A 25744-nucleotide genomic window follows, 5' to 3' on the forward strand; every position below is an offset into this window, starting at 1 on the left:
CCTATGAATTTTTTATTTCAGAGACTGTATATTGTTTTTGAGATCTGGAAATTCAATTTTAGTTCTTTTTTACTGTCTGCTTATCTGTGTACATTTTCTTTTTTTTCCACTCATTATAAGTATTCTTTTCTATATTTCATTGAATATCATTATATTACCTTCTTTGTAGGATAATTCTAATAATCTCATCATATCTGAAAGAGTTGATTTCTATTGATGATCTATGATCTTGACAAAGTGCTAGACTTTAATTTACAATTCATGTACTCTTGAATTGTATCTAGGACACTGTGAAGTTCTATCATGGAGATTCTAAATTCTGTTTATTTCTCTGAAGAGTGTTGAATATTTTAATTGCTTTTTAACTTGGTTTGTCTCCACCCATGAACTCTGTCTCATCTACAGTGGGCAGAAACTCAGATCTGAGTTCTCTTTTTCTGTTTGTGTGTTTTGCCTTAGTTATAGCTGTTTTGAGTCTTCGCTGTGTGAGTTCACATATTGGCCAAAGACTTGTGCCCTTTACACACAGAATTTGGGGCTCAGATTCTGTGAATCTGCACACTCTTTAATTTTTTTTCTTACTATTCCTCTAGCTGTAATTGCACTGGTTCTGACTTCTGGTTTTTCAGACCAGAAAGATAGTGGGTTTTCCATGGGCTTTGGTCTTGACTGTGTTTACTACCTCTTGTTTTAAAGATCCGACTTCCCTCCAAAATCAGCATTTTGTTTATAGGTGGTTGTGAGGGTTTTATTTTTTATTATATTGGGCTTATTGTCCCTTTGTTAGGGTCAACCTGTTGGGAGCTGAATTTTTATTCTGAAAGGAGAATGAGCTGGTAGGTCCTTAAGCCAAAGAGAAGTATGGTAGTTCAGCATTTGTGTGGAGGGTTGTCTGGAGAGGAGAAAGAGACAGTGGAAGAGCTCATGGAGAGGCTAGTTGTGGGTCTATTGCCAGACGGACATGATTAAGAGTGGTGATGATGTTGTTGATTGCCTTTGAGTCGAGCATGGCTTATAGCAACCCTATGAACAAAAGGCCTGTTGCCTCTCTACAACTATCGACATTTAGCAAAGTTCATAGAGTTTCTGGAGGCATGTTATTTAGGAAGTGGATGCTACTTCTGCTTCCAAACCTTTCACAGTATGTTGTTATTTTTATGTACTGTTGAGTCACCTGTAATGTATAACAACCCTATGTATAGCAGTTCTGAACCCTTCCCTATCCTGAGCCAGTCTCACTAACTCTGACACACCCCAGTTACTGTATCAATCCATCTCATCAGAGTCTTCCTCTCCTGCATTGTCCCTCCACCCTTCTGAGCATGATGTCCTCCTCCAAGGACTAATCTCTCCTGGCCCAAAGTAAGTGAGGTGGAGCTTCAAAATCCTATCCTCCAAAGAGAGACTTGGTTTCACTCTCTCCAAGACAAACCTATTTGTTTACGTGGCAGTCCATAGTATGTTCAAGACTCTTCTCCAGCATTGTCCAACTCTCCGAAGCATAGCAAGTAATTGAGAATACCATGAGTGGTGATAGAAAAAAAAATGGAGACAACATTACAAACTAATTCAACAGAGTTTAATTGTGGGTGATAAATGGGAGAGGAGGAATATAGAAATAACTTCTCAGTCCCCAAACTGTGTGTCTGTTTTGGTGATGGTGATGGTCCCATCGATAGAAATATTTGTCAGGAAAGAAGAGGATCAACATAGGATATGGTGTTAGAGATGCTGTTTGGGTTCAATTGTCATACCTCTCCGAGCTGTTACAACATAGATCCTAACTTTGAATGTGGGATTATGGAAGGCAGAAAGAAAGAAACATTTCCATCAGCAATGCATAATTTCCACATATGTGTAGGCTCTTGAATGGTGCCATAGTGTAGAAATACTTCACTGTACACATAAACTATCCAGGGATCTTAAATCTAAGTCATCCTGCCCTATGTTGACTACAGTTCTTGATGTTTGATATGAACCTTTATCAAACAAAATCACTTCCATAACCTTTATGTCATTGCTCTAGTCTTTCAACAGTTTATTGTTGAGGAATTTTAACTTCTGAGAGGCTAAACAGCTTGCTGTTAATAACCAGAGTCGGGACTTGCCCCTCTACCACTGACTTCTCCGTAAGAAGTGAGTTGATAGAAGGGCAACGTACTCCCTGTGTTTCTGCCTTGGATTCACTCTCTTACTCCCTACCATCGAGTCAGACAATTCTTACAAGCCCTCCATTGGGTTTTTGAGGCTGCAAATCTTAGTGAGAAGCAGCAGCCCATCTGTCTTCCACCAAAGCACTGGTAGGTTTGAATTGCTAGAGATACAAGGCCTTTTGGTTAGCAGCACAACACACTATGGACGACACCACCAGAGCCCCGTTAGAATGAAAATGTAGAATTTTTTTGCCCCTATCCCATTAGTTTTGGCTGCTTCCTCAGGAAAAGAGTAGATAAAGGTATTAGATATGTGCAGCTCAGTGACTTTGGGACACTTTTACAATCTTTTCTCTCACTTCAAACAAGGTACCCTCTGATGTTCCTTGCCATGGGTCTGTTTCCAATAAACTTATAAGACCTAATGTCTGGATACATACTAATTCTGAGGCAGAATATTAGTTTGCTATCCACCCTGTATTCTCTACTTAAGCTTGACTAGAAAATAACCTACTGGCTGAGGTTCTAGACTTAGGAAGGAAAGTGAAGAAACAGATAAGGAGACAACAGTTACAGTACCTGCTAATCTACCAAAGTTGTTGTTGAGAACTGTTGAGTCAGACTGACACATCATTGACCTTTCAGCGAGTTTTCAGAAGCAGTCAGTTGGAAGGGAGAAGATTATCCACCTTTCACTCACTGAGCAGCTGATGGATTCGAACCACACAGCTTTGGATTAGCAATGCAATTCCTTACAACCCGGCTACCAGAACTCCTTAATCAACCAAAGAGAGACTGGAATTCTGTCTTTTCCATGACAACTAAATTCTGACCTAAGAACTGGGAAGCTTTTACAAATTCTTCACCCTTAACTGAAGAGGGTCAGGAAGGGGTAGTTGGTACAATAGAAGCTGGAGTCCTGTGATCACTTGTTCCTTTTCCTGCAGGTGAATAAGCAAATGGAGTTGACGGTGCTGGGGCAGGACTCCATGACTGTCACCTTTACCTCCCTGAATGAGACAGTAACACTCTCAGTATCAGCCCACGATTGTCCTCATGGAGTTATGCTCAAAAACCGGGTAAGGCAAAGCTGAGTAGCACCCAGTGATGACTGCAAGGCTTCTTAGCGTGGGCCACCTCCTACCTCAAGGATTTTGTTCATACTGTTCTTTCTGAATAAAGATCCTATCTCTTTCTCTGCCTAATGGACTCCTTTCTAGTCATTATTTATGTCTGACCGTATGGTGAGCTTCTCTGTGAAACTTCTCATATCTTTTAGGAATCTTTCACTTGTAAGTGGCATGCAAAAGGGTGTAAGCATAAAAAGAAAATATACTGGCTCAGCACTCAAAAAGCCTGCAAATATCTAGCCTCAGGTATGGTTAGATACAAGAAATCTGAAATGATTCCATAGATCTTTCCATCTCCTGACTCAGTTTTCCTCTAGATTCATTGTCACTAAATGTCTATCCTTATGGTGACCAGATGCTCATGAGTACATCTGGGCTGCTATTCTATTGCACGATTCAGTTTTTATCTCCCCAGGAACAGGAGGACTTCTTTTTCCTCAGTGCTTCAGTGTAAGTCACTAAGTTTATTGAGTTCCCACAGAGGAAGCATTCACTATGGTCAGGGCATTTGTTCTACTAGATAAGGTTCTGTTACCAAGACAAAGAGAAATTATTTGGGGCAGGATAACTGCCAAAACATGTTGGCAACCTCTCCCCAGCATTTCCTGTCCTCCCCGCCCCCCCTCAGTTAGAATGCCTCTGTTCTTTTGGTGAGTTCTCCAGCAATGACATACTTCCATTCTAGCACCCCTTGATTTCATGATATTTTCCAGCAAACTGAAGAACCCCTATGAATCTCATTCCACTGTTTCTCCAGAGTCAATCAAGCACCTAACTGTTGTTAGGTGCCGTCAAGTTGGTTCTAACAGTGACCCAATGACAGCAGAGTAAACAGTGCCTGTCCTCACAATCTCTGTCCTCTACTCTGTCTTCATAATCTCCTCTGTGCTTACCATCATTGTGTCAGTCCAACTCCTTGTGGGCTTCCTCTCCTTCATTACTTTCTGTTGTTGTTGTTATGTGCCATCGAGTCGTTTGCGACTCATAGTGACCCTATGTACAAGAGCTCTAAACACTGTTTTATCCTGTGCCAACCTAGCCATCTCAAACACACTTATTCCCACCGCTTCAGTTACGGAATCAATCCATCTCATCGAAGGTCTTCCTCTCCTTTGCCGCCCCTGCACTCTGACAAACATGATGTCCCTCTCCAAGGACCAGTCCCTCCTTGCAACATGCCCAAAGTACGTCAGACAAAGCTTCAGAATCTCTGACTCCAAAGAGCATTCTGGCTTCACCTTCTCCAGGACAAACCTGTTTGTTCTAGCAGACCATGGTATATTCAACACTCTTCTCCAGCACCACAGCTCAAAGGCATCAATTCTCTTTCTGTCATACCTATTCACTGTCCAACTCTCTGATGCATAGCACGTAATTGCTTTCTACTTTACAAAAAAAGACTGGTCTTTCTCCATTGATTAGTTCCTATTGATTACATACCCAAAGTGTGTGACAAAGTCTCATCATCTTCACCTCTTAAGGTGCATTCTGACTGCATTTCATCCAAGAGAGAAGAAATATTTTCATTGCTATTCTATCACTCTTCCTGGTGTCAGGTGTTGCCAATGCCTTTGGTGCAGCCTGGACGCCTTCCTTCAGTTCTATTGGGTCTTCATCATCTGCGACCACCTGAAATTATGGAACATTGACAAATTCTCTTCAGTGCAGTGACTCTGTATATTTTTTCTATCTGACTTTGATAATTTCTGCATCATTCAGCACTTTTTGCTCATAGAACTCTTTAGTATTGCAACTTGAGGCTTGAATTTTTTTCTTTAGATCTTTCAGCTTGCCAGATATTGAATATTTTTCTTTTCATGTTTTCTAACTCTTAAGTATTTGCACATTTCCATATAAATCATTGCCTTGTCATTTTGACCTACCTACCCTTTGAAATCTTCTGTTAAGTTCTTTTACTCATAATTTCTTCTATTTGCTTTAGTTTCTTCATGTTTTAGAGCAAGTTTCAGAATTTCTTCTGATGACATTTTGGCCTTTTTCTAAAAAAGAAAATATTTTATACTGGTTTCCTTAGAAAGTTCATATACATTGTTTTTCACACTGCATCTTTCCTGTTTCCTTTACCCATCCCTCCCTCTGCCCATCAAATTTTGTGACCCTATGACTACTGACCCCTCTGCCCATCTTCACCCCTCTACTCTCACCCTCTGCAACTAATATCCTCATACATTTTTTACTAGTTATCTGTTTCTACAATATTGGTGGGGTTTTTGTAATACTGATTTTTAACAAAGTTCAAATACATTGCTTTTCACACTGGTTCTCTCCAATTTCCTTCACACACACCCCCCCCATCAAATTGTGAGACCTTATGATTACCAACACCCCCCACCCAGCACCTATCCTCACCCCTCTAGCTCCACCTTCCCCCGACCCCCTTGGATCCTCATACTCATTCTACAATAGTTGTTTTTAAGTATTTGTCCTTATGGGACTGAGTTAGTTCACTCAGCATAATGCTCTCCAGTCCCTCCCAAGTTAAGTCGTAATTTAACAAAATGATTGCTCCTGCGTGCTACATAGTATGCCATTGTGTGAATGTACCACAATTTCTCAATCCATTCAATTATGGTTGGACATCAAGACTGTTTTCATATTCTTGCCATGGTGAATAATGCTGCTATGAACAGTGGTGTCATTTGAGTGTCAGTTCTCATTTTCTTGGTGTATATTCCAAGCAGTGGAATGCGTGGGTTATATGGTATTTCTATGTTCAACTTTCTGAGAAAACACCAACTACCTTCCAGAGTGGTTTTACCATTTTCCAGTCCCACCAACAATGTATAATGTATCTCACCACAACCTCTCCAACATTTATGACTTGCTGTCCTATTAAACTTTGCCATGGCTACTGGAGTGAGGTGGTATCTCATTGTAGTTTTAATCTGCATCTCTCTTATTGGTAGTGATTTTGAGCATTTCTTCATGTTTCTTGTGGCCATTCAAAAGAGTAAGCTCTCTGAAAATCCTTTTTATGTCTTTTACCCATTTTGTAATTGAGTTATCAGTCTTTTTCATGTGGAGGCCCAGGAATATTCTTTAACTTTTGTTATGAGAATCTTGTCTGAGGTGATATTGTCAAATGTTTGTTCCCAGTCAGTAGGTTTTCTTTTTACCTTCTTGGGAAAAGTTTTTACTGAACACAGGGATTTAATCTTAAGAGGGCCCATTTATCAATTTTATTCTCTTCAGATTATGCCTGTCTGCTATATTTGGCGGTCTCTTGATACTGTAGTGTATAAAGTGGGGCAGCAAGGTTTCCAGGCAGTGGAGGTAGCAGTCTAGTGCTCTGGGAGGGATTATGGTTTGGGCACACTGAAACTGGAGCCTTTCAACCTGGCAGGCAGTGATCCTCCTGTTGCTGGCCAGGGTGTAAGCATGCCTGGGCTGGGCTGCATCCTTTAGAAGACCCCGGGGAAGTGGTGGCTTAAAGAAGGTCTGGGCCCAGCCATGACACACAGGCCTTGGCATCTTGCCGCACAGGGATGGTAAGGTCCCCAACAATGAGCTCATCCCTGCAGTCTCAATCTTCCACCATCTTCTTTTGATGCTTCCTGGATCATTCAAGATTTTTCCCAAAGCATCACTCAGTATTGCAACTCAAAGCTTGAATTTGGCTTTGTGGCTCTTTCAGCTTGAGAAACACTGAATGAGTTCTTCCTTTTTATTCTCTGACTCCAGTGCTTTGCACATTAAGTTATAATATTTTATAACTTTTATATTATGACTTTATTTTATAGCTTTGTGTTCTTGATCTGGTGTTTGAAATCTTCTGTTCAGGTCTTTTATATTGACATCTCCTCCCTTTGTTTTTACTTATTGATTCTGTAATACAACTTTTAGAGTCTCTTCTGACATCATTTTGGTTTTTTCTTTCTCCTTTATCTTTGTAATGACTTTTTTATCTCATCATGCATGATATCCTTGATGTCATCCCACAGCTCTTCTGGTCTTTGATCTTTGGTGTTTAATGTTTCAAACATGTTCTTGAGCTGATTCTTATTCAGGTGGGTTAGACTCAAGGTTGTATTTTGGTTCTTATTGTTGTATTTTGGTTCTTGTGGACTTGTTTCCTAGTTCTTCAGTTTCCATTTTAATTCACACATGAGTAATTGCTGGTTTGTTTCACAGTCAGCTGCTGCCCTTATTTTAAATTCAGATATTGAGTTTCTCCAGTGATTCTTTGCACAGATGTAACCAGTCTGAATCCAGAGTCCACCAAGTGAAGTCCATGTGTATAGTTGCCATTTGTGTTTTTTGTAAATCATATTTGTGATGAGTAAATCTTTGAATGTGCAAAATTCAGTCATTTGATCTCTAGTCTCATTGTCACTAACTCCATAATTTTCCAATATCATTCCTTCTTCTGTGTCTCCAACTTCTGCATTCCAGTCATCACTTATTATGAAGGCATCTTGATTGTCTGGCCAATTTCAGATTACAAAATTATATTACACTATATCCACATATACAGATGTTGTGGGACACGATTCAGATCATAGCTAAGAAAAAGACCTGGCCTCTGCTTTCTGGGAGCTTATAGTCTAGAGGTAAGGGCAGGTTCATATGCAATTAAATGCTTGTATCTTCAAACTTCAGAAAGAGGATTATGAGAGTCTTAGGCTAGGGGACTTTCCAAGATAGGGTAGTATGCATCCCCTTAGTAACACTATGCAGAGGGCTGAGGCAAAAAGAAATGCTTTCCACAAGGAACATCATGTGTTCCAAACCAGGGCAACTCCTGCTGTTTGCTGGGTGAAGCAGATTACTTCTTGAAGTTAAGTTACAACTGCTTTTCCCTTTTCTCTCAATGCAGTTGACCACCAGAATCAACTGCCTCGATGAAAACCTGTCTAAAAAGAACCGAGCCCTAGCTGAGATCAAGAAGCGATTTCAGAAGACAATAAGACAGTTTATAAATTCCATCTTACTGTCAGCAGGTAAAGAGATCCAAAAAGTGGGTCATCTGCAGGTTTTCTCATAGGATAGATCTCTCCAATTCCCAATGATGGTTTGACTTGAATCTGAGCTTCCATCAAGGTGAGTAAGGCAGTGAGGATTGTGTGCACAGGGAATTAGACTGTCACATCACAGTAGTGATTAACTTTGCCAACTTTAACTTCTGAGCTCTCTCGTTGTGTCTGTTTATATCTCTGCTTTATTTTTCTCCCTCATATTGGCTGCTGAGTTTTGTTTAGCAGTACAGTATGTAACCAACTGCACCCCCAGGGCTCATGGGCTCACTTTCACTAGTTGTAGATATTCATTTGACTATTCCCCCTACATTCCTTTTCTGGTTCATCCCTCTGTGTACAGCAGCTAGCATCCAGTAATTGTTTGGTTAGGTAGATAAAAGAAATAATTCCTGACCTCAGAAATCTTCTAAACTATCAGATAAAACAAGACAAAATACACATAACACAGCAAAGGAAATGACAGTAACTTAAATCTGTCACTGTGAGAAGGGGATTCTCCAGGACTTGAGGGGCATGGACCAGGAATGCTTGCTGAAGGAGTTTCCTTCTGCCAGGATGCAATAGAGGAACAAAGTCAAATGAAACCAGGCCTGGAGACTGAGGAGTTGGGATTATTTTTTAGATCCAATCATCATTCACTGACCAAAACCATACTAGAGTTTTAATATTATCTGATGCAGTGCTGAAAGTAGAGCTCCTGAGGCTGTTGTTGTTGTGTGTTGTTGAGCCAGAATTGACTCTTAACTGATCCACGAGAGGATTTTCAAAGGTAGTAAACTGCATGGGAGGAGATTGCCCATCTTTCTCCTGCAAAACAGCTATGAGATTCAATCCACACACCTTTGTGTTGGTAGCACAATTCCTTACCACTGAGCCACCAGGACTCAAAATGCATAGTGACAGCAGGAAGAGTTTCAAGCACATCAACAGTAAAGATGGCAGAAACTAGGCTATATTTTGTTGTGTTGTTCATATCAAATCTACTCTAGGGCTACTGAAAACAGTAATATCTGTACAGAGGCATGGAACACAGGATTAGACAAAGAGGGGAGGAATCTTCAGCAGGAGACTAGGAGTCTTGTAAAAGTGGATGTGGGCTCCAGAACCTTAGAGCAGAGGCAGGGGAGGCCAGAGAAGTTGGCAGAGATAAGGAAGGTCAGGAAGGGACTTACAGCAGTGTCTTTGTTAACAGGTGTCCTCACAATAGAATATCCCATGAAAGATAAAACACAATTTGGTTGGCATAAGCCAAAATCTATGCATGGCCAGAGCACCAAGCTGAATCTATACTTGGGAGAATTCTGTGTACGACCTCACTCGGCACGACCAGAATCCTTCATTAAAGGATCTTTCAGAGAAGAAACAGTGCCTGTTCCTGTGACCCGTACTCTGAGGAAGACCCTCAAAATCCACACCAAGCCTGTGGTCACAGCCAGGTTGGTGAATTCCTTAATCTTTTCCACTTCTATGTATCAGACACTGTGATGGGTCAAAGAGTCAGAGTGGCAAAAGAGACAGAAGAGGCCCTTCCATTTAGGAGCTTAAGTTCCAAGAGAGGGGGAAAAGAAGAGATAAACACCAGAATAAGTTGTTTTAGATTACAGTAAGGATGAGGAAAGAAAGAAATCAGAGTAATAGTTTAGAGTTGTTGTTATATGGAGTTGAATTGGAACTGACTCATGGCTGGCCCTCCAGGGGTTTTTCAGAGGATGTAAATCACACAGGAGGGACTGCTCATCTTTCTTCTGTGAAACATGCTGTGGATTTGCACACCACCTGCACCTGGGCTGGCAGCTCCTTACCCACCTTGTTAGAGATTTTGTTGTTGTGTACCGTCAAGTTGAAACCCATGGTTGACTCTCCAGCAGTTTTTCAGAAGCATTTTAATCACAAAGGAAGAGACTGCCCATCCATCTTCCACAGAGCAGCTGGTGGATTAGAGTAGGGGTTGGCAAATGGTCACATGACACATGGTCCATAACAGATCCTGTTGCTTATGTTTTTATGGCCTCCAGCTAAGAATATATTTTGCATTCTCAAATTACTGCAGGGAGGAATCAAAAGAAGAACATTTCATGAGACCTGAAATTCAGATTTCACCATCCACTAATAAGGCTTCATTGGAGCACTGCTAGACTCATTCATTTGCATACTGCCTTTGACTTTGACAATGAAACACTTGAGTACCTGTGGCAGAGATCACCTGGCCTGCAAAGCCTAAAATATTTTCGAATTGATGCTTTTTAAGGACATTTTTAGAAAATGTTTACCCTTCCTAAGGCAGAGAGTATGTAGCATAGAATATGCCACTATGTAGAAGGGCCACAGCAGGAGATTTCAAGAAGATGGTATATGAAAGGAGGCTTGAAGGAAAAGGAATGAAGACTTTTTCCAAAGAACCAAATTAAAAGATCACATAGACAATGAACAACCAGTATTATTTAAAAACTTTCACTCAATTACTTTTTGGTAAATATTGCTCCAAATATTTTTCCTCTAACAGAGATATATTTACATCTAAATAAAATGTAGAATATAAAATATAGAGTAGAAATATAAATTTTAAAAAATGTGTCCCATAAAGAAAATAAAAGTTACTTTTAAAATGGGCATGGAATGAATAAAGAATAATATTTAATTTTTAAAATAATAATTATGCTTCTGATTAAATATATTTTTACTACTTTTTCTAGGATCAGAAAGAAATAAATTCTGCCATTTTTATAATTTTCTAAAAAAGAAAAAAGATCACATAAAGAAATTCATTTTACTACAGTGTGGTAACTGCTGATTGATTATTTCATTTTTTATCATTAAAAAATAAGGTACATACAGAGAAAATAAACAAATTTTAAATGTACAGTCCACTAAATTTCACAACTATTGTTACTGAGCAGACTCAGTAACAAGCAAGAAAAAGAATTTTACAGTCCTATATAGGCCACTCTTTCCCCTCAATTCTTTTCCTTCCCCAAAGGGAATATGTATCATGGTGTAGATTAGGCACTGCAAAATCACTGTACCAAAAGGAATTGAAGGGCACTGAATCATTTCAGGAAGCAGCATATGATCAAGAACTAATAGTACTGAAGGAAGAAGTTCAAGCTTCTTTGAAAACATTAGCAAAACATAAGACCCCCAAAATTTATATCATACCAATTAAGACATTAGGGGAAACAGTCGCAACCCTGGACATGCTTACCAGTCTGTGCCAACAAATATGGAAGGCAACTACCTGGCAAACTGACTGGAAGAGATCTATATTTGTTCTCATTAAAAAAAAAGGTGATACAACAAACTGGAAATTATCAAACAATATTGTTAGTATCACCTGCAAATAAAATATTTCAAAAGTGGCTGGAATGGGATATCAACAAGAACTTCTAAATATTCAAACTGGACTCAGAAGGGTTTATGGCATGAGGGCTGTCATTGCTGATGTTAGATGGATTATGGCTAAAAGCAGAGAATATCAGAATGATAAATTACTTTTGTTGATTATGCCAAGGCATTTGAATGTGTGATTTGATCATAACAAATGTTGGCTAACATTGAGAAGAATGTGAATGCCAGAACATTTAATTGTGCTTATGTGAATATTTACATAGATAAAGAAGCTATTGTCCAGACAGACCAAGAGAACACTGCATCATTTAAAATCAAGAAATGTGTCCCTCAGAATTGTATCCTTTTTCCATACTTAGTCCACTGTATGCTGAGCAAACAATTTGAGAAGTTGAACTATATAAAAAAATGCAGAATCAAGATTGGAAGAAGACTCTTCACAACCAACATTATACAGGTGACATAATGTTGATTGCAGAAAGTGAAGAAGACCTGAAGTAGTTCCTGCAAACTATAATAAGGATTCAAAAGGAAAATAAAAATCACCACTGGACCAATAGGCACCATCATGATAGCTGGAGAAGAAATTCGAGTTGTTGTCATTGATTTCATTTTATGTGGATCCACAGTCAACACCCATGGTGAACAGCAGTCAAGAAATCAAGACATGTTGTATTTGGGCAAGTCTACTGTCAAAGACCTCTCCAAGTACTAAAGAGCAAACATGTCTGTTTATAAAGACCAGGTAAAGTGTGTCTAATCCAAGCTGTGGTATTTTCAGTGGCTTACTATGCATCCAAAAGTTGGACAATGAATAAGAATGGCACAATTGATGGCTTTGAGTTGTGTCATTCATAAGTCAAGAGTGGACTAGAGCAATGGACTGCCAAAAGAACAAATAAATCTGTCTTGGAAGAAGTGAAACCAGAGTGCTCCTTAGAAACAAAAATGGTAAAACTTCAACTTAGCTACTTTGGGCATATTTTCAGGAAGGACGAGTCCTTGAAGAACAGTATAATGTTGGGAAAGATAAACAAAAGAATGGAAAACCCTCAATGAGATGGATTGGCACAGGGCCTACCACAATGGACTTGAACATGACAAAGTGTGAGGATGGTGTGAAATATGGCAAGGTTCAGGTCTGTTGTTGTTCACAGGGTTGCTAATGACTCCTAGTTGACTTGATGGCACCTAACAACAGCAACAACATACATTATTAGGCCACCAACTCATCCATCAGTTTGCTGTACTGTAATGTCTTGCATGTTGCTGTGATGCTGGAAGCTATGCCATCGTTAATTCAAATACCAATAAGGTTGCCCATGGTGGACAGGTTTCAGTGGAGCTTCCATTCTAAGGCAGACTAAGAAGCAGGACTGGCCATCCACTTCTGAAAGAGCAGGCCTTCAAAACCATTTTAATATCTAAAGAGTATTGTTTGAAAAAAAAATTTTTTCATTTAAAAAAATTTTAAAAAGAGCATTGTTTGATACAGTGCCTGAAGATGAGCACCTCAGGTTGTAAGGAACTCAAAATGTGACTGGGGACTGAGAGAGAGCTGCCTCCTCAAAGCAGAGCCCACCATAATGACTCGGATGGCATAAAGCTTTCACCCAATGCAGGACCTTCGTTTGCTCACATGACAAGACTCAACATGAGGAGAAGAAGAGGGAAGCATCCATTAATAATTGGAACATAGAATGTACACAATAAGAATCTAGGAAATCTAGAAGTTGTTATAAATGTTATAAATGTATAAATATTGACAACCAGGCATTAGACATCCAGCCGTTAGTGAACTACAGCGGACTGGTATTGGCCATTTTCAGTCAAACAATCATCTAACCTACCATGCCTGGGATGATAAACTGAAGCATGGTGTCCCACTTATCTTCAAAAAGGACATTGCAAGATCTGTCCTGAAGTACAATGTTGTGACTGATAGGATATCCATATGCATACATGGAAAATGTGTTAATGGAACTATTATCCAAATATATGCAACAACTACTAAAGGCAAAGATGGAGAAATTGCTGATCTCTCACCTTAACAGTCTGAAATGTATCAAACTTGCATTTATGATCCATTAATAATAACTGTGACTAGAATGCAAAAGTTGGAAACAAAGAATGACTGGTGTTGGAAATTATGGCCTTAATGATAAAAATTGAGGCTAGAGATGGCATGATAGAATTTTGTACAATTGCTTTTTCATTGTAAATACCCTTAAAAATGATTGGCTATACACATAGAATGTACCTAATGTACTACACATAACTTTGAGTTTTCCTACATGAATTTAAAAACTATCATGAGAATAGATTTGATGCATTAAACACTATCAAAGGCTAGATGAGTTGTGGGATGGCATCAAATACTTCATCCCAGAAGAAAGCAAAAGGATTCTTGCTACGTCAGGGAATAAAGAAGAGCAAAATGGATGTCGGCAGACACTCTGAGACCTGCACTAGAACTCAAAGAGGCCAAAACAAAGGGAAGATATGCTGAGTAAGAGAGCTGCACAGAGTATTTGAAAGGGTAGCTCAAGAAGATTAAGCAGTGTATTAGTGAAATGTTCACAGGCTAGAATAGAAAACCAAAAAGGAAGAACATGCTCAGCATTTCTCAAACTGAAAGAATTGGAGAATAAATCCAAGCCTTAAGTTGCAATACTGAAAAATTCTATGTGCAAAGGGATACTTTTCTCTCATTAGCAAGTATGATGAAGAATTTTTCATATAAACAAAATATTTATTAAAAGTTTTTTGAAGATAATTTTGGGAGATGGTGGGGGCAAACTACAGGATACACCATAACTCTTAGAACAAAGAGACTTCAAGGTTTATAAAGGGATTTACGTGGACAGTCTTCATACTTATTCCTAAAGGAAGGTGAGGATTTCTCAGAAAATGCCTGTAGGGTGAAGCTGGTTCTTCGACTTAGAATCTTTTGCAAAAGCTTCTGGGTTAAGAGACACCATTTATTACAGGATGAGGTTCTGGGACTGTAACAGTGTCCTCAGTGGTTTGTTCAAAATAGGTCACCTTGGATTATAAGCAGTGCTTCTGCACATGCTCCAGAAAATTGGTTGAAACTCGTTGCTCTGGAGACACTTTTTAAGGGGAAAAACAACAGATTCAGACACATGACCAACTGATTAGCACAGGATGTGGGGAAGATATAAGAGTTCAGTCACCTGTGTTAGAAATGTGTCCTAACAGAGAAACAAAAGACTATTGGCAAGGCAAAATTTTGCTTCTGCAGAAAGGTGCACAGCTGCACATAGCCTGACTGGCAAGCATACTAGGAGGAGAGCAGTTGGCCCAGGTTTTTATCCTTGATGCAAGACTAAGGCCGTGTTTCACTCTTATCAGTCAATGTTTCGACCTCACAATCTCACTTCTACCCAATTGACTAGTTTGGACTGTGCTTGAAGGGAAGGGGGTGTTGGAGTTGAGGAAGTTTGGAGTGTTTGGAATGTCTTCATTTCAGGGGAAATAATGAGCCAGGAACTGGTTGTGACTGGTTCACAGCAAAAATACAAGGATGGGGAGTTTCCCTAAGTAATTTCAGAATGGCATCTCATTTCAACCCAACCCCATCTTACAACTTTAAAAATAAGACACACGTATATCCTATTTCTCACACTTGTTAGGGTAGAAAATAATACCATCTTGCCAGAACTGCAGGATTTTGATAAATACATGTGTTGTTAGCAGTTTTAGCAAGAATATGTTGTTAGACTGTGAAACTGTCCTCATCTCTAATGTTATTATTAAGTACCATTGAGTACAAACCATATGAACAGCACAACTGGACCCTGTTCTATCCTGTGCCATCCTCACACTTCTTGATACACTAGAGCTCATCATTTCTGACTCTTCGTTATTTTAAATAAAGCTGCAATGGGCATGTGGGTACATAGATTTGTTTGTGTCAGAGCAAAATTTGCACAGTGTATTTTCTTAGTCCACCATCTGGCAATATTTACCATTTCTGTAGATGTGTATTCATTCCCACAATTCTAAATTTGCCTCTGAGAACATTCTTCTTCAGCCTGAAATATTTCCTTTGAGCTCTGCTGGTGATAAATTTTCTTTCTTTTCCTTAATCTGAAGATTCCAAACCAGAACTAAACTCAATGCTGTCAAGTTAGATGCAGTTCATAGAGACATTCCACCCAGTTTCTGTGATCATAATCTTACTGGAAGGAGACTTTTCACCTTTCTTCATTGGGGAAATTAATAAATACATTCAATCTGCTGACCTTTCAACTAGCAGCCCAGCACCTTATACACTCTACCACAATTGTTCTGTGCCATCATTTCTACTATGACTCATAGTTGAGAGGTTAAAAAAGGCCACAGAGAACCAAATGAAGTAAAACAAAGGAATTTATTATTAGCTCTCAGCAGATTCTGCATGCCCAGGCTGGAAGGAGGCAGTGGGAATGTGAAGTCACGTGTGAGAAAGTTACAACAAAGGTTTTATGTGGAGGGGTGGGGGTGGAATGAGAAGGGAGGTAAGTTGATCTATTCAGTGGTCATCTCTCTGTGGAGAACGTTAATTGGATGTCCCCTGCCTGTTCCGATTTATGGAGCTGCCCAGGACCCTTTAGATGGGTTGCATCACGCTGGCATTAAGCAGAACGTGTCTGGTGGTCGTGCTATCTTCTGATGCAGCATTGGAATGTTTCCCAAGGGATGCATCTGCACAGAATGCTGCCCAGCTTCCAGGTGACCTTTCAGTAGTGACTGTATGAGCACATGGGAATCATGCACTATTCTGTGCCATCCTCCCCATTTTCACCATGTTTACATCCATTGTTACAGTCACTGTGTCAGTCCATCTTGTTGGGAATCTTCCTCTTTTTCTCTGACCCTTCACCTTTCCCAGAATAATGTCTTCATCTCACATGCTTTGGGCATTTTATCAGGATGAGCCTTTCCTTGGAAAAAGACTATATAACTGGGGCTCCTTAATCTGAAAATGGATGTCTTTATTTTGCCTTTATTCTTGAAGGATATTTTAATGTTTATAGGATTGAAATTTGACAGTGTTTTTCCTTTTTGTAAATTTTCCTTCTAACAATTTAAAGATGTTTATTTGTATTCTTTTTGGTTGCAATACATTTGTTATTGTAAGTATGGCATACTTTCAATTAAATCTGTGAGTCATGCCAATGACATAGTGAAAACAAAGAGGGAAAGGGATCCAGCCCATCAGGAAGAAAGGGTGTTTTGTAGACTCTTGGCCTGTAGCTGATATCCTGGATGGAGAGTAGGAAACCAGCCCTGACTCTACAGCCAGTAGAGCAGAAGATTGGAGCATTGTGTGAACTCTTCAAATTTACAGCTGATGTCTCCTTATTTGGCAATCTGAAAGGCTATATTATTTTAACTTCTGAGCTCTGGGTAGACAGAGTCAGAGAGGGGTTTGGGGGACAGTTAGTCTGAGTAGCTGTGCTCACCTAACTTGAGAGCTCCAAACGAGCTCCGGGTGGCTGGGACTGAAGACTGTGATTAATGAGAGTGGATAAGTGGGAAGGCGAGGACACATTGTGTAACTGATCATGCCGCCAATCCTTCCACACGGATAGCAATGAACTGAAATGTCAATTTTGCCCTATATCAGGCACATTGTCCCACCGGCACTGAAACTTTGTTCCCAGTTTGCAGGTTTTTATTTCTCTGTTCTCCAGATTGGGCCATTTTATTGCTCTACATTCCAGTGTACTGATTCTTTTATCATCTCCATTCTGCTATTGAAACAATTCAGCAGTTTGTTGTTTTGTGTGGGTTTTTTTTTTTTTTCAAATATTGTCTTTCTCATTCTAGAGCCTACTGGTCTTTTATCCAATGCACTGTATGGTAGTTTGGGTGTGGTCATGTTGATCATCTACAGCAATAGATCAAGTAAGCAACGATGTCAGTCTCAAGACTAAGGTGAGCTTAATCCACTCCCTGGTCTTTGCAATTACTTGTTATGCATCGGACAGCTGTACAGTGACTAAAGATGATAGAAGGAGAATTGATACCTTTGAGTCATGGTGCTGGAGAAGAATCTTGAACATCCCATGGACCACCAAGAAAACAAATAGGTCTGTTTTGGAGAAAGTAAAACCAAGTTTTTCCTTGAAGGCTAGGATTTTGAAGCTCTATCTCACACACTTTGGGTACATGGCCAGGAGGGACCCATCCTTGGAGAAGAACATCATGCTCAGAAGGGTGGAGGAACAGCACAGGAGAGGGAGATCTCAGATGAGATGGATTGAAACAGTGACTAGGACAATAGGGGTAGGTGAATCAGAGTCAGCGAGACTGGCTCAGGACAGGGCAGGCTTTAGAGCTGCTGTACATAGGGTCGCTATGAGTCACAGGCAACTCGATGGCACATAACAACAACAACAACAAAATTGTATTTCTCAGTTTTAAAGCTTTTTATTCTTTTTTTCTATTGTCTAAGAGTGCCTATTCATTTCTTTCATGAAGGATGATTATAATTGCTGCTTTAAAGTTACTGTTTCAGAGGTTCATATAGCTTACATTACATATAGCTTAAGGAAAGTCTGAATTCCATTATAACTTGAAATTTTATGTTGCATTTCACTTCTTTTGATCAAAATTCTTCTATAGAGTCTTTGATCAAACGTATAATGGTATTCAGGACACCATCTAGTTCTGATTTCTTGACAAAAGAGAAAGTTGTTTATGAAGGCCATCAGTCAAATATTTCTCTTCCATTGCTACCTCTCCTTCTTCTGTTGTACTAGGTAAACAGATCCTAATTTTTGTGCCTTCAAAATTTTTATGATCCCAGGTATTATGGAGCAAAATGCATTAAAGTCATGAAGTCTTCTCTCTAGTGGGAGGGAAAGATACAATCATCAAAATAAGTAAGTGTGTGAGATAGTAGCAATGGTATGGAGGTGGGGGGGGGGGAGCAAAGTTGAAGGAAAAGGTTGTTAGGGTAAAGGGAAGCAGGACAGAAAGAGAGGCCTTACTAGGGATGTGGCATTTAAACAAAGATGTAGGGAGATAAGTTGTGCGGCTGTCTAGGGGAGGGGGGAGCACACAAAGCAGAGGGAAGGGCAGAAGCAAAGACCTTGGAGTTGGACAGAAGCAAGGCAAAAACATGCTAGACAAAGGTGAGAATGTCTACAGGAGAGCAAGGCTTACCAGGGAAGAGGAAAAGGCTGAGAAGATCATGACCATCTGTAAGGACTATTTTTGAGGAACTTGAGGTTTTTTTAAAAAATCCTTTCTTTTTATTTATTATTCATTTCAATGAAAATTTACAGAGACTTTGGATTTCCATGCATTCATTGTTGCACTTTCCTCCCCTCCCAACCCTCCCCCCTAGTACACTACCCTCTTGAGCTTTTACTCTGAAAAAGATGGAAAACCATTTCTAAGAAAGGAATGACAGGGTCTGATCAGGTTTAACAGGATCCCTCTATCTTCCAGGAGGAGAGAAGATTGAAGAAGAGGCAGGGAGGAAACAGAGGACCCCTTGAGAGATAGCAGCAGGCATCTAGGCAAGGCAGGCTAGGCACCTGGAGCCCATCACCAAGGGTGAAGGGAAGGACTAGTGGCCGTTCTCCACAGGTGGAGTGGACAGGCTTGCTGACAGCTTGGAGAGGGTATAGATAAAAGAGGAGTGAAGGGTGACACTGATGTTTTCATCAACAACTTTTTCCTAGTCCCTCTTAACACCTAAGGAGGCCTGCAGGGAGATTCCTCAGGGGGATCTTCTTTGATCTGGGACAGAGGGCTAAGAGTGGGCCAGAGCCTACCCGCTGGGTACCACCCTTGTGCTGTCCTCACAGGGCGAAGACCCAAGAGATGAGGACGCACACTGAATGGCCAGCAGCCTCACCCTGCGACTGCCCACTAGTGCTGCGGAAGCTCATCTGCAAGGAGGACATCGGGACAGGCTGCAAGTGTATTTTGAAGGCACCCCTGGTGTCTGACATGGAGCTGGAACGCTTCATTCTGGCGCCCCGTGACCCCAGCCAGGTGCTGGTGTTCGGGATCATCTCGTTGCAGAACCCAGACAGAACCACCTACCTCCAGTGGCTGCTGGACACCCTTTATCGTCACCTGCAACGGGGTCGTGGCTCACCTTGTATTCAGGTGGGTCTGGACCATGGGAGTCCCAGCAGGGTATAGGCTGGTGTCGGGAGAGCTGGAAGAGTCTGGCCCCTGGAGGAGGGGCTGGCCCTCTGGCCTTGCTTCAGCTCCTCTTCTCCTTGGCCTTTGCTCCCACTCATGCTCTTGTCAGAACTTCTGTCCCTCTTTACTATCTCCCTGTCCTCCTTCCATCCCAGGGCGAGTCACCACATCAAGACAGGCACCATGTCTGTCTGACCTTGCGACATAATCAGGGTACTGCCCTTTTCTGTTGGAGTACAGGGCACATTGTATGATTATTCACAGCAGAGTGCCTGGGTGCCCGCTGTGGTCATCAGTGACGACTCTCACTCTCACCACTGGAAGGCCGGGGGACTTGCGGCCTCTGGAGACAGTGGGCTCCTTACGGAGAGATGCATGTAGGAAGGGAATGGCCCCTCAGGCAGGCATGAGATGGGACATTGCATGGGGCTTCAGGATGCAGTCAGGCACCAGGCGGGTCAAGAGTCAATCCTTGTGGCATGATGCTGACAGCTCTTCTGCATCAGGTGAACACTGGGGGGTTTCTGTCTTGGCAGTGCCGGCATGACCCTTACCGCCTACTGCGGTATGACCTGGACAGTCCCCTGCAGAACAAACCACCCCTGCTGGTGAAGAAGAATGCTGTGGCTCAGGGCATGGTTCTGGTGAGCTGGAGTCTATTCATTGCAAATGTGCGAGGAAAAAGGAGGAGGGGGATGCTCAGTGAGGAAGGTCCTGAGTCTGCCCCCATCCACCAGGGGCCAGAGCAGACAGGACTCAAGTGCAGCCAGCTAGCCCAGGACCTGTGGTCTGAGGCTAGCCTCCTCTCTCCTCCCTCAGCCCTACTCAGCCTCTTCTCCAAATCTGGAAAACAAAGGAACAGGAGGTGCCTAACTCAGCGGATCAAATTCTTTTCATCAGTGTTTTAAAATAAGCTTTAAACTAAAAATATGAGGCTGTATGGGTGCAAAAGTCAAGCACTCAGCTGCTAGCTGAAGATTGGCTGTTGGAACGACCCCAAGGTGACTCAGAAGAAAGGCCTGGCAATTTGCTTTGGAAAGACCCCAGCTTTGACAACCCAGTGGAGCAATTCCATTCTGTGCAAACGGGGTCAGCACAGTCGGTTTCCTCTTTTTGGTTTGGGTACAGAAAAATGGTAAAGAAGGAAAAAATGGTGTGTGCTTACTAGAAGAAGCTTGGAAAACACAATTTAGAAAATAATCCTTTTATACTGAGAAAGCGCATGTGCAAGCCCCCTGCCCAGGTCTTGTAGTTTGTTTCTTCATATATAGTTTAGGGTCCTGCATTGTTAGGTTGAGTGATATCATGAGCATTTCTTTAGGCCTTTTAAATCTTTTGTGATAGCTGATATTTCATGATGGAAAAGTGGTCTGCATCCAGTTTCTCTATTCATGCTCCCCTTGTCAGACAGTTAGGATAGTTCCCTTTTTATTTTTTAATTCAGATAGTGCTGTGATGAGTATCTTGGCGTACAAATCTTCCAACAGGTCTCTGGCTGTGCAGGATGAGGGGAGAGAGATGAGCAGGGCAGCACAGCCCTCCCTGGGGAGAGATGGGTGTGCACGGATGGGGAGGAGTACATAGCGTGAACTGGACCATGGCGGGTGGCAGAGTGGGTCCCCTGGGCAGGAATACATCACTCACACCCCACACAAGCCCTGTGGATAAAATGTGGAGCAGGGCAGTGAGGGCTGAGGGAGGGGTCTGTGCTCTGACCTGAGGGCTTGGTCAAGGACTTCAAGCTCACTGGGCTACTCAGGCTATGGGTTACCCCTTTCCAGACCTCCAAAGGCTTAAATTCCTACCCTCTTTCCCAGTCCCCTGAGCTTTCCAGAGCTCCCCTGCCTGACGATTTTCATGCTGATGTGCTGAGCCCCTCTCCTCTGTCTCTTTCCTCTGTTAACAGATGTTTATTGGAGGTAGGCTTCTTTTTGGAGGTACTGTGTTTAATGGCAATGGCTTAAGCAAGCAGAACCTTGTGAAGGAAATCTTCCAGGCTCAACATAAGTGCAATATGGGCTACTTCCTGCCATATGACTTCAAGTTCAGGTAAGAAGGGAAATACATGTGGATGAAGGATGGATAGATGGATAATGGAGAGATAGAAAGGAAACAGACCTGTAGGGAGGGTACAGGGAGAACCCTGGGACCTAAGAAGAATGCAGCAGGCGAACCAGAGACAATAGGGAGGCTTTGGCTGCAGGGCACAAGGTAGAAGCTGGTGGCAGGAGAATTTTGCAGATGGGTAGAGCAAAATGAGAACAGCCACAAAGAGGGCAAAAAAAAACTTTGGGACCCAGGCTTGGGCAAGGAGGGACCTGAGATTGTTCACACCGCTGTTTCTGTTGGAGAACAAATGGAGACAGGGTCTGATTAGGGGCCCTCACTATCCCCTGCCTCCTGCCCTGACCTTCCCAGGCTCCACTGCAGGGTACAATTCCAGTTTTTCATCTCTTCTGCATCCAGCAGGATCACATAGACCTTGCTCTTTCATGGATTGATTGCAGCCCTGGTGCAAAGAAGTGGGAGTGCAGGTTGCAGTCTACCCCAGAGAACCCCCTCAGGCTTTTCCACAAGGTGCAGCCCTTGGCTCAGCTTTGTTGAGATGTTCACAACTAGGCCTTGGCTCTGGAAACAGGCAGCTTTGTCCAGGGGATGAGCCTCCTGCTTGTGAAATGACTGAGGACTCTTTCAGGAGTCCAGATTCTAAAATGCTGGGCACCACGCTGTGTGGTACAGTGAGAATCTGAGGCAAGGGGAGGCAAGGGATAGTAAAAAAGGACTCTGGTCACCTTCAGTAACTGCCAACCACTCACTATGTCTGTGTCCCAGGCTTTTTGTTTTTAAAGTGAGAATAAGAGTCTTCGCTGTGTTGGGTTGAAGTTTCTGAGTCAATTCAATTAGGTGCTACCTCATCATTAACATTCATTGACAGTTTGCGAATTATTACAGGGCCTCTGTTGATCTAGTGGATAGAAAGGTGTGCTACCAACACTAAGATGAGCAGTTTGAATCTACTAGCCTCTCCAAGAGAAAAAGAAGGGCAATCTCGTCCCATGCAATTTTCTTGTTGTTGTTATATGACATTGAGTCACCTGTGACTCATAGCAACCCTCTGTACAGCAACTCTGAAGCCTGCCCTGTCCTGAGCCAGTCTCACTAATTCTGACACACCAGTCCCCATTACCCCAGTTACTGTATCAATCATCTCATCCAGGGACTTTCTCTCCTGCACTGTCACTCCACCCTTCTGAGTATGATGTCCGTATCCAAGGATCAGTCTCTCCTGGCCACATGCTCAAAGTATCTGAGACAAAGCATCAAAATCCTTGCCTCCAAGGAAAAACTTGGTTTCACCCTCTCCAAGACAGACCTGTTTTTTTTTAATTGGTGAAACATGGGAAGTTCAAGACTCTTCTCCAGCACCAAAATTCAAAGGCATCAATTCTTCTTCTGTCATTCTTAATCATTTTTCTGGTCTCTTATACATAGCAAGTAATTGTGAAGATCATGGCCTGGATCAGGTGCACCTTAGTCTCTAGATTGACATCATTGCTTCTCAATACTCTGGAGAGGCCCCTAATAGCAGATTTACCTAATGCAATTTGTCTTTTGATTTCCTGACTGCTGATGCTTAGAGTGTGGATTGTGGAGCCAGCTGTAATTGTTAACAACCTCTATCTCTTCTCCATCCATCATGGTGCTGCCAGTTGGCCCAGTGGTGAGGATTTTTGCCCTCTTGATATTGAGCTTCAATCCATACTGAAGACTACAATCCTTGACCTTCTGCAAGTGCTTCAGGTCCTCCTCAGTGCCTCTGAAAACTCACTGAAGGGTCAGCTATAGGCTGGTCTGACTCAACTGAATTGTGGATGAAGTATTATTATTATTATTATTATTATTATTATTATTACTAAAATAAATTCTGATCTCCAAATTTTTTATATCCAAGATGCTGAGTTAACTTAAATGTACACTTTTAATAGCTTTCAACAATTTTAAGGAATGATAGGAAAAGAATCAGAAATTGTAGAAACATACAGAGATGGTCTAGGTTTTTGAGAGTAGTAGAAAAGCAAAGATCCTTAGACTTCTAGACCATTAGAATTCATTCTAAGTGTAGCATGACAGATTGATAATTTGAAAACGAGGTTGAAAATGGAATAGACTCTCACAAGGCATCATCAGTGGTTATCAGTAAGTTGTCAACAATTTGATTCTACTTGCTCCACGGTCAACATCAATGGGAGCAAGAGACAAGAATTCCTAGAACATGGTACATTGTGAAAATCTGCTTGAAAACATATCTTTTAGATTAAAAGTGTTAAAAAGCAAAGTTGTCACTAACTGCATTGGTCAAATCCGCTGATGAGATGGATTGACAGGGTAACTGGAGTAATATGGGTCCGTGCATCAGAGACAGTAGATTGGCTCTCGATAGGGCAGGTCCAGAGCAATTGTGCATGCCTTCATTGTAAGTCACAGGTGACTCCATGGCACAGAACAACAATAACAGCAGCAGGAGGTACTAGGTAGGAGTGGGTTTATTACTATGTTGATGAAATGGCCTTGGTAGTAATGGCCCTATTATACTAAAGGAGACTAGTCCTTTTCCAGTTCTAGGGTCTGTACAGAAGTTGAAGAAGCTCCCTGACAAGGGAGGTTGATATGTCCTTGAGGACTTTTGCAATATTATGGAGAAATTCTTGCAAGGTCGTGACTGAAACTCAAAGAAAAGCATGACGTTTAAAACAGCCTATGCATGCTGTGCTTTAAGCACTAACGCAGAATCTAGCCTGTCCCCACTGAAAGGTTTTACACTGAACCCAGCTTGTCTCAGTGTGATGCTCATCTTGTACCCAGAAAGTGGATACAGTAGCAGAAAGTGGGTGCAAAGTGAGGAGGACTTCACTCAGTGACTGTATCTTTGACCTCGTTCCTCTCTCCTTGACCATTTGTGACATTATGCCACCACCAGGGCTCCTTGCACATGGGAGGGACCAAATCCAGCCTGGGACAGAAGGCAGGACCCCAGGGCGGCCACATCCTGCCTTTGCCCTCCCTTGGGAGGGAAAGCAGTTGTGCCCTTTATCCTCTTTACCAAAAAAAAAAAGGAGGGGGGAACCCAATCCAACCAATTGCCAAGTACCAGAGCTCAATGGGGATCCCATGTGTGTCAGAGAGGGCTGTGCCGCACACCATTTTCAGTTGTTGATTTTTTTCAGAAGTAAATTGTCTTCCAAGGTACCTCTGGATAGATTCAAACTGCTAACCTTTTGGTTAGCAAGCAGGCATGTTAACATCTGCTTTGCCTTTGTGTCTACAGGAATGTGGGGGCTCATAGAAGCCAAGTGGGAGGAGCAGGGCTGTGAAGAGGCTACTTGCCCCGGATTCTCAGCTTTGCTTCCCCCCCACCCCATCCCCAAGCTCTGTTCTTACTTAACATCCCTCCAACCTGCCTCCCTGCAGTTCTTCCGCTTCTATCTGGAGCCTGGTAGATGCAGAAGCATACCAGAGAAAAATGTCTTATAACATTCAAGAAAGCTCATCATTGTCGTTGGTCCAAGAAGATGTGACAGAAAAGAAGTCCTCTGTTGAGGAGGAGAAGCAGTACATTTCCGCACCAGACCGTTCAGCAGAGTAGGTGTCATTAAAACCAACGCCCTGGCTTTGCCACCAATACCGCAGCTGGTGATGTGGCCTTGGGCAGGTCACTCTCTGTGGGGCCTTGGTCATTTCTGTAAACTCTGGCATCTAGCCCCTTTCTACCCAAGTGGTTCAGCTGGTATCAGTTATGTTCCCTAGAGCTGCTGGCAGAAGTCTGTGGGTGGAAATGAAGGCCCATTGGCAAGTCATATCCCAACCCCACAGCCCAGGTAGTGAAGGGTAGAGACTGGCCCACTATGCTTTGCAAGGAACTCACTGAAATTTTTGAAAAGTGAAC

General features: G+C 41.9%; 1 protein-coding gene across 1 annotated transcript in view; it reads left to right on the top strand.

Annotated features, from left to right (window-relative positions):
• LOC102848782 (chromosome unknown open reading frame, human C3orf20) overlaps nt 1–25444 on the top strand; it is a 58450-nt gene extending 33006 nt beyond the window's left edge. The window contains 7 exon segments of the mRNA XM_006901046.1: nt 3101–3232; nt 8121–8244; nt 9473–9716; nt 19455–19761; nt 20337–20444; nt 21707–21849; nt 25270–25444. Of these exon segments, the coding sequence (XP_006901108.1) occupies nt 3101–3232; nt 8121–8244; nt 9473–9716; nt 19455–19761; nt 20337–20444; nt 21707–21849; nt 25270–25444 (1233 nt within the window).
• Nucleotides 25445–25744: the final 300 nt, after the last annotated feature.

This window comes from Elephantulus edwardii, unplaced genomic scaffold, assembly GCF_000299155.1.
Source record: "Elephantulus edwardii isolate Elephantulus edwardi_28Jun2011 unplaced genomic scaffold, EleEdw1.0 scaffold00306, whole genome shotgun sequence".
In the NCBI taxonomy this organism is placed as follows: Eukaryota; Metazoa; Chordata; class Mammalia; order Macroscelidea; family Macroscelididae; genus Elephantulus; species Elephantulus edwardii.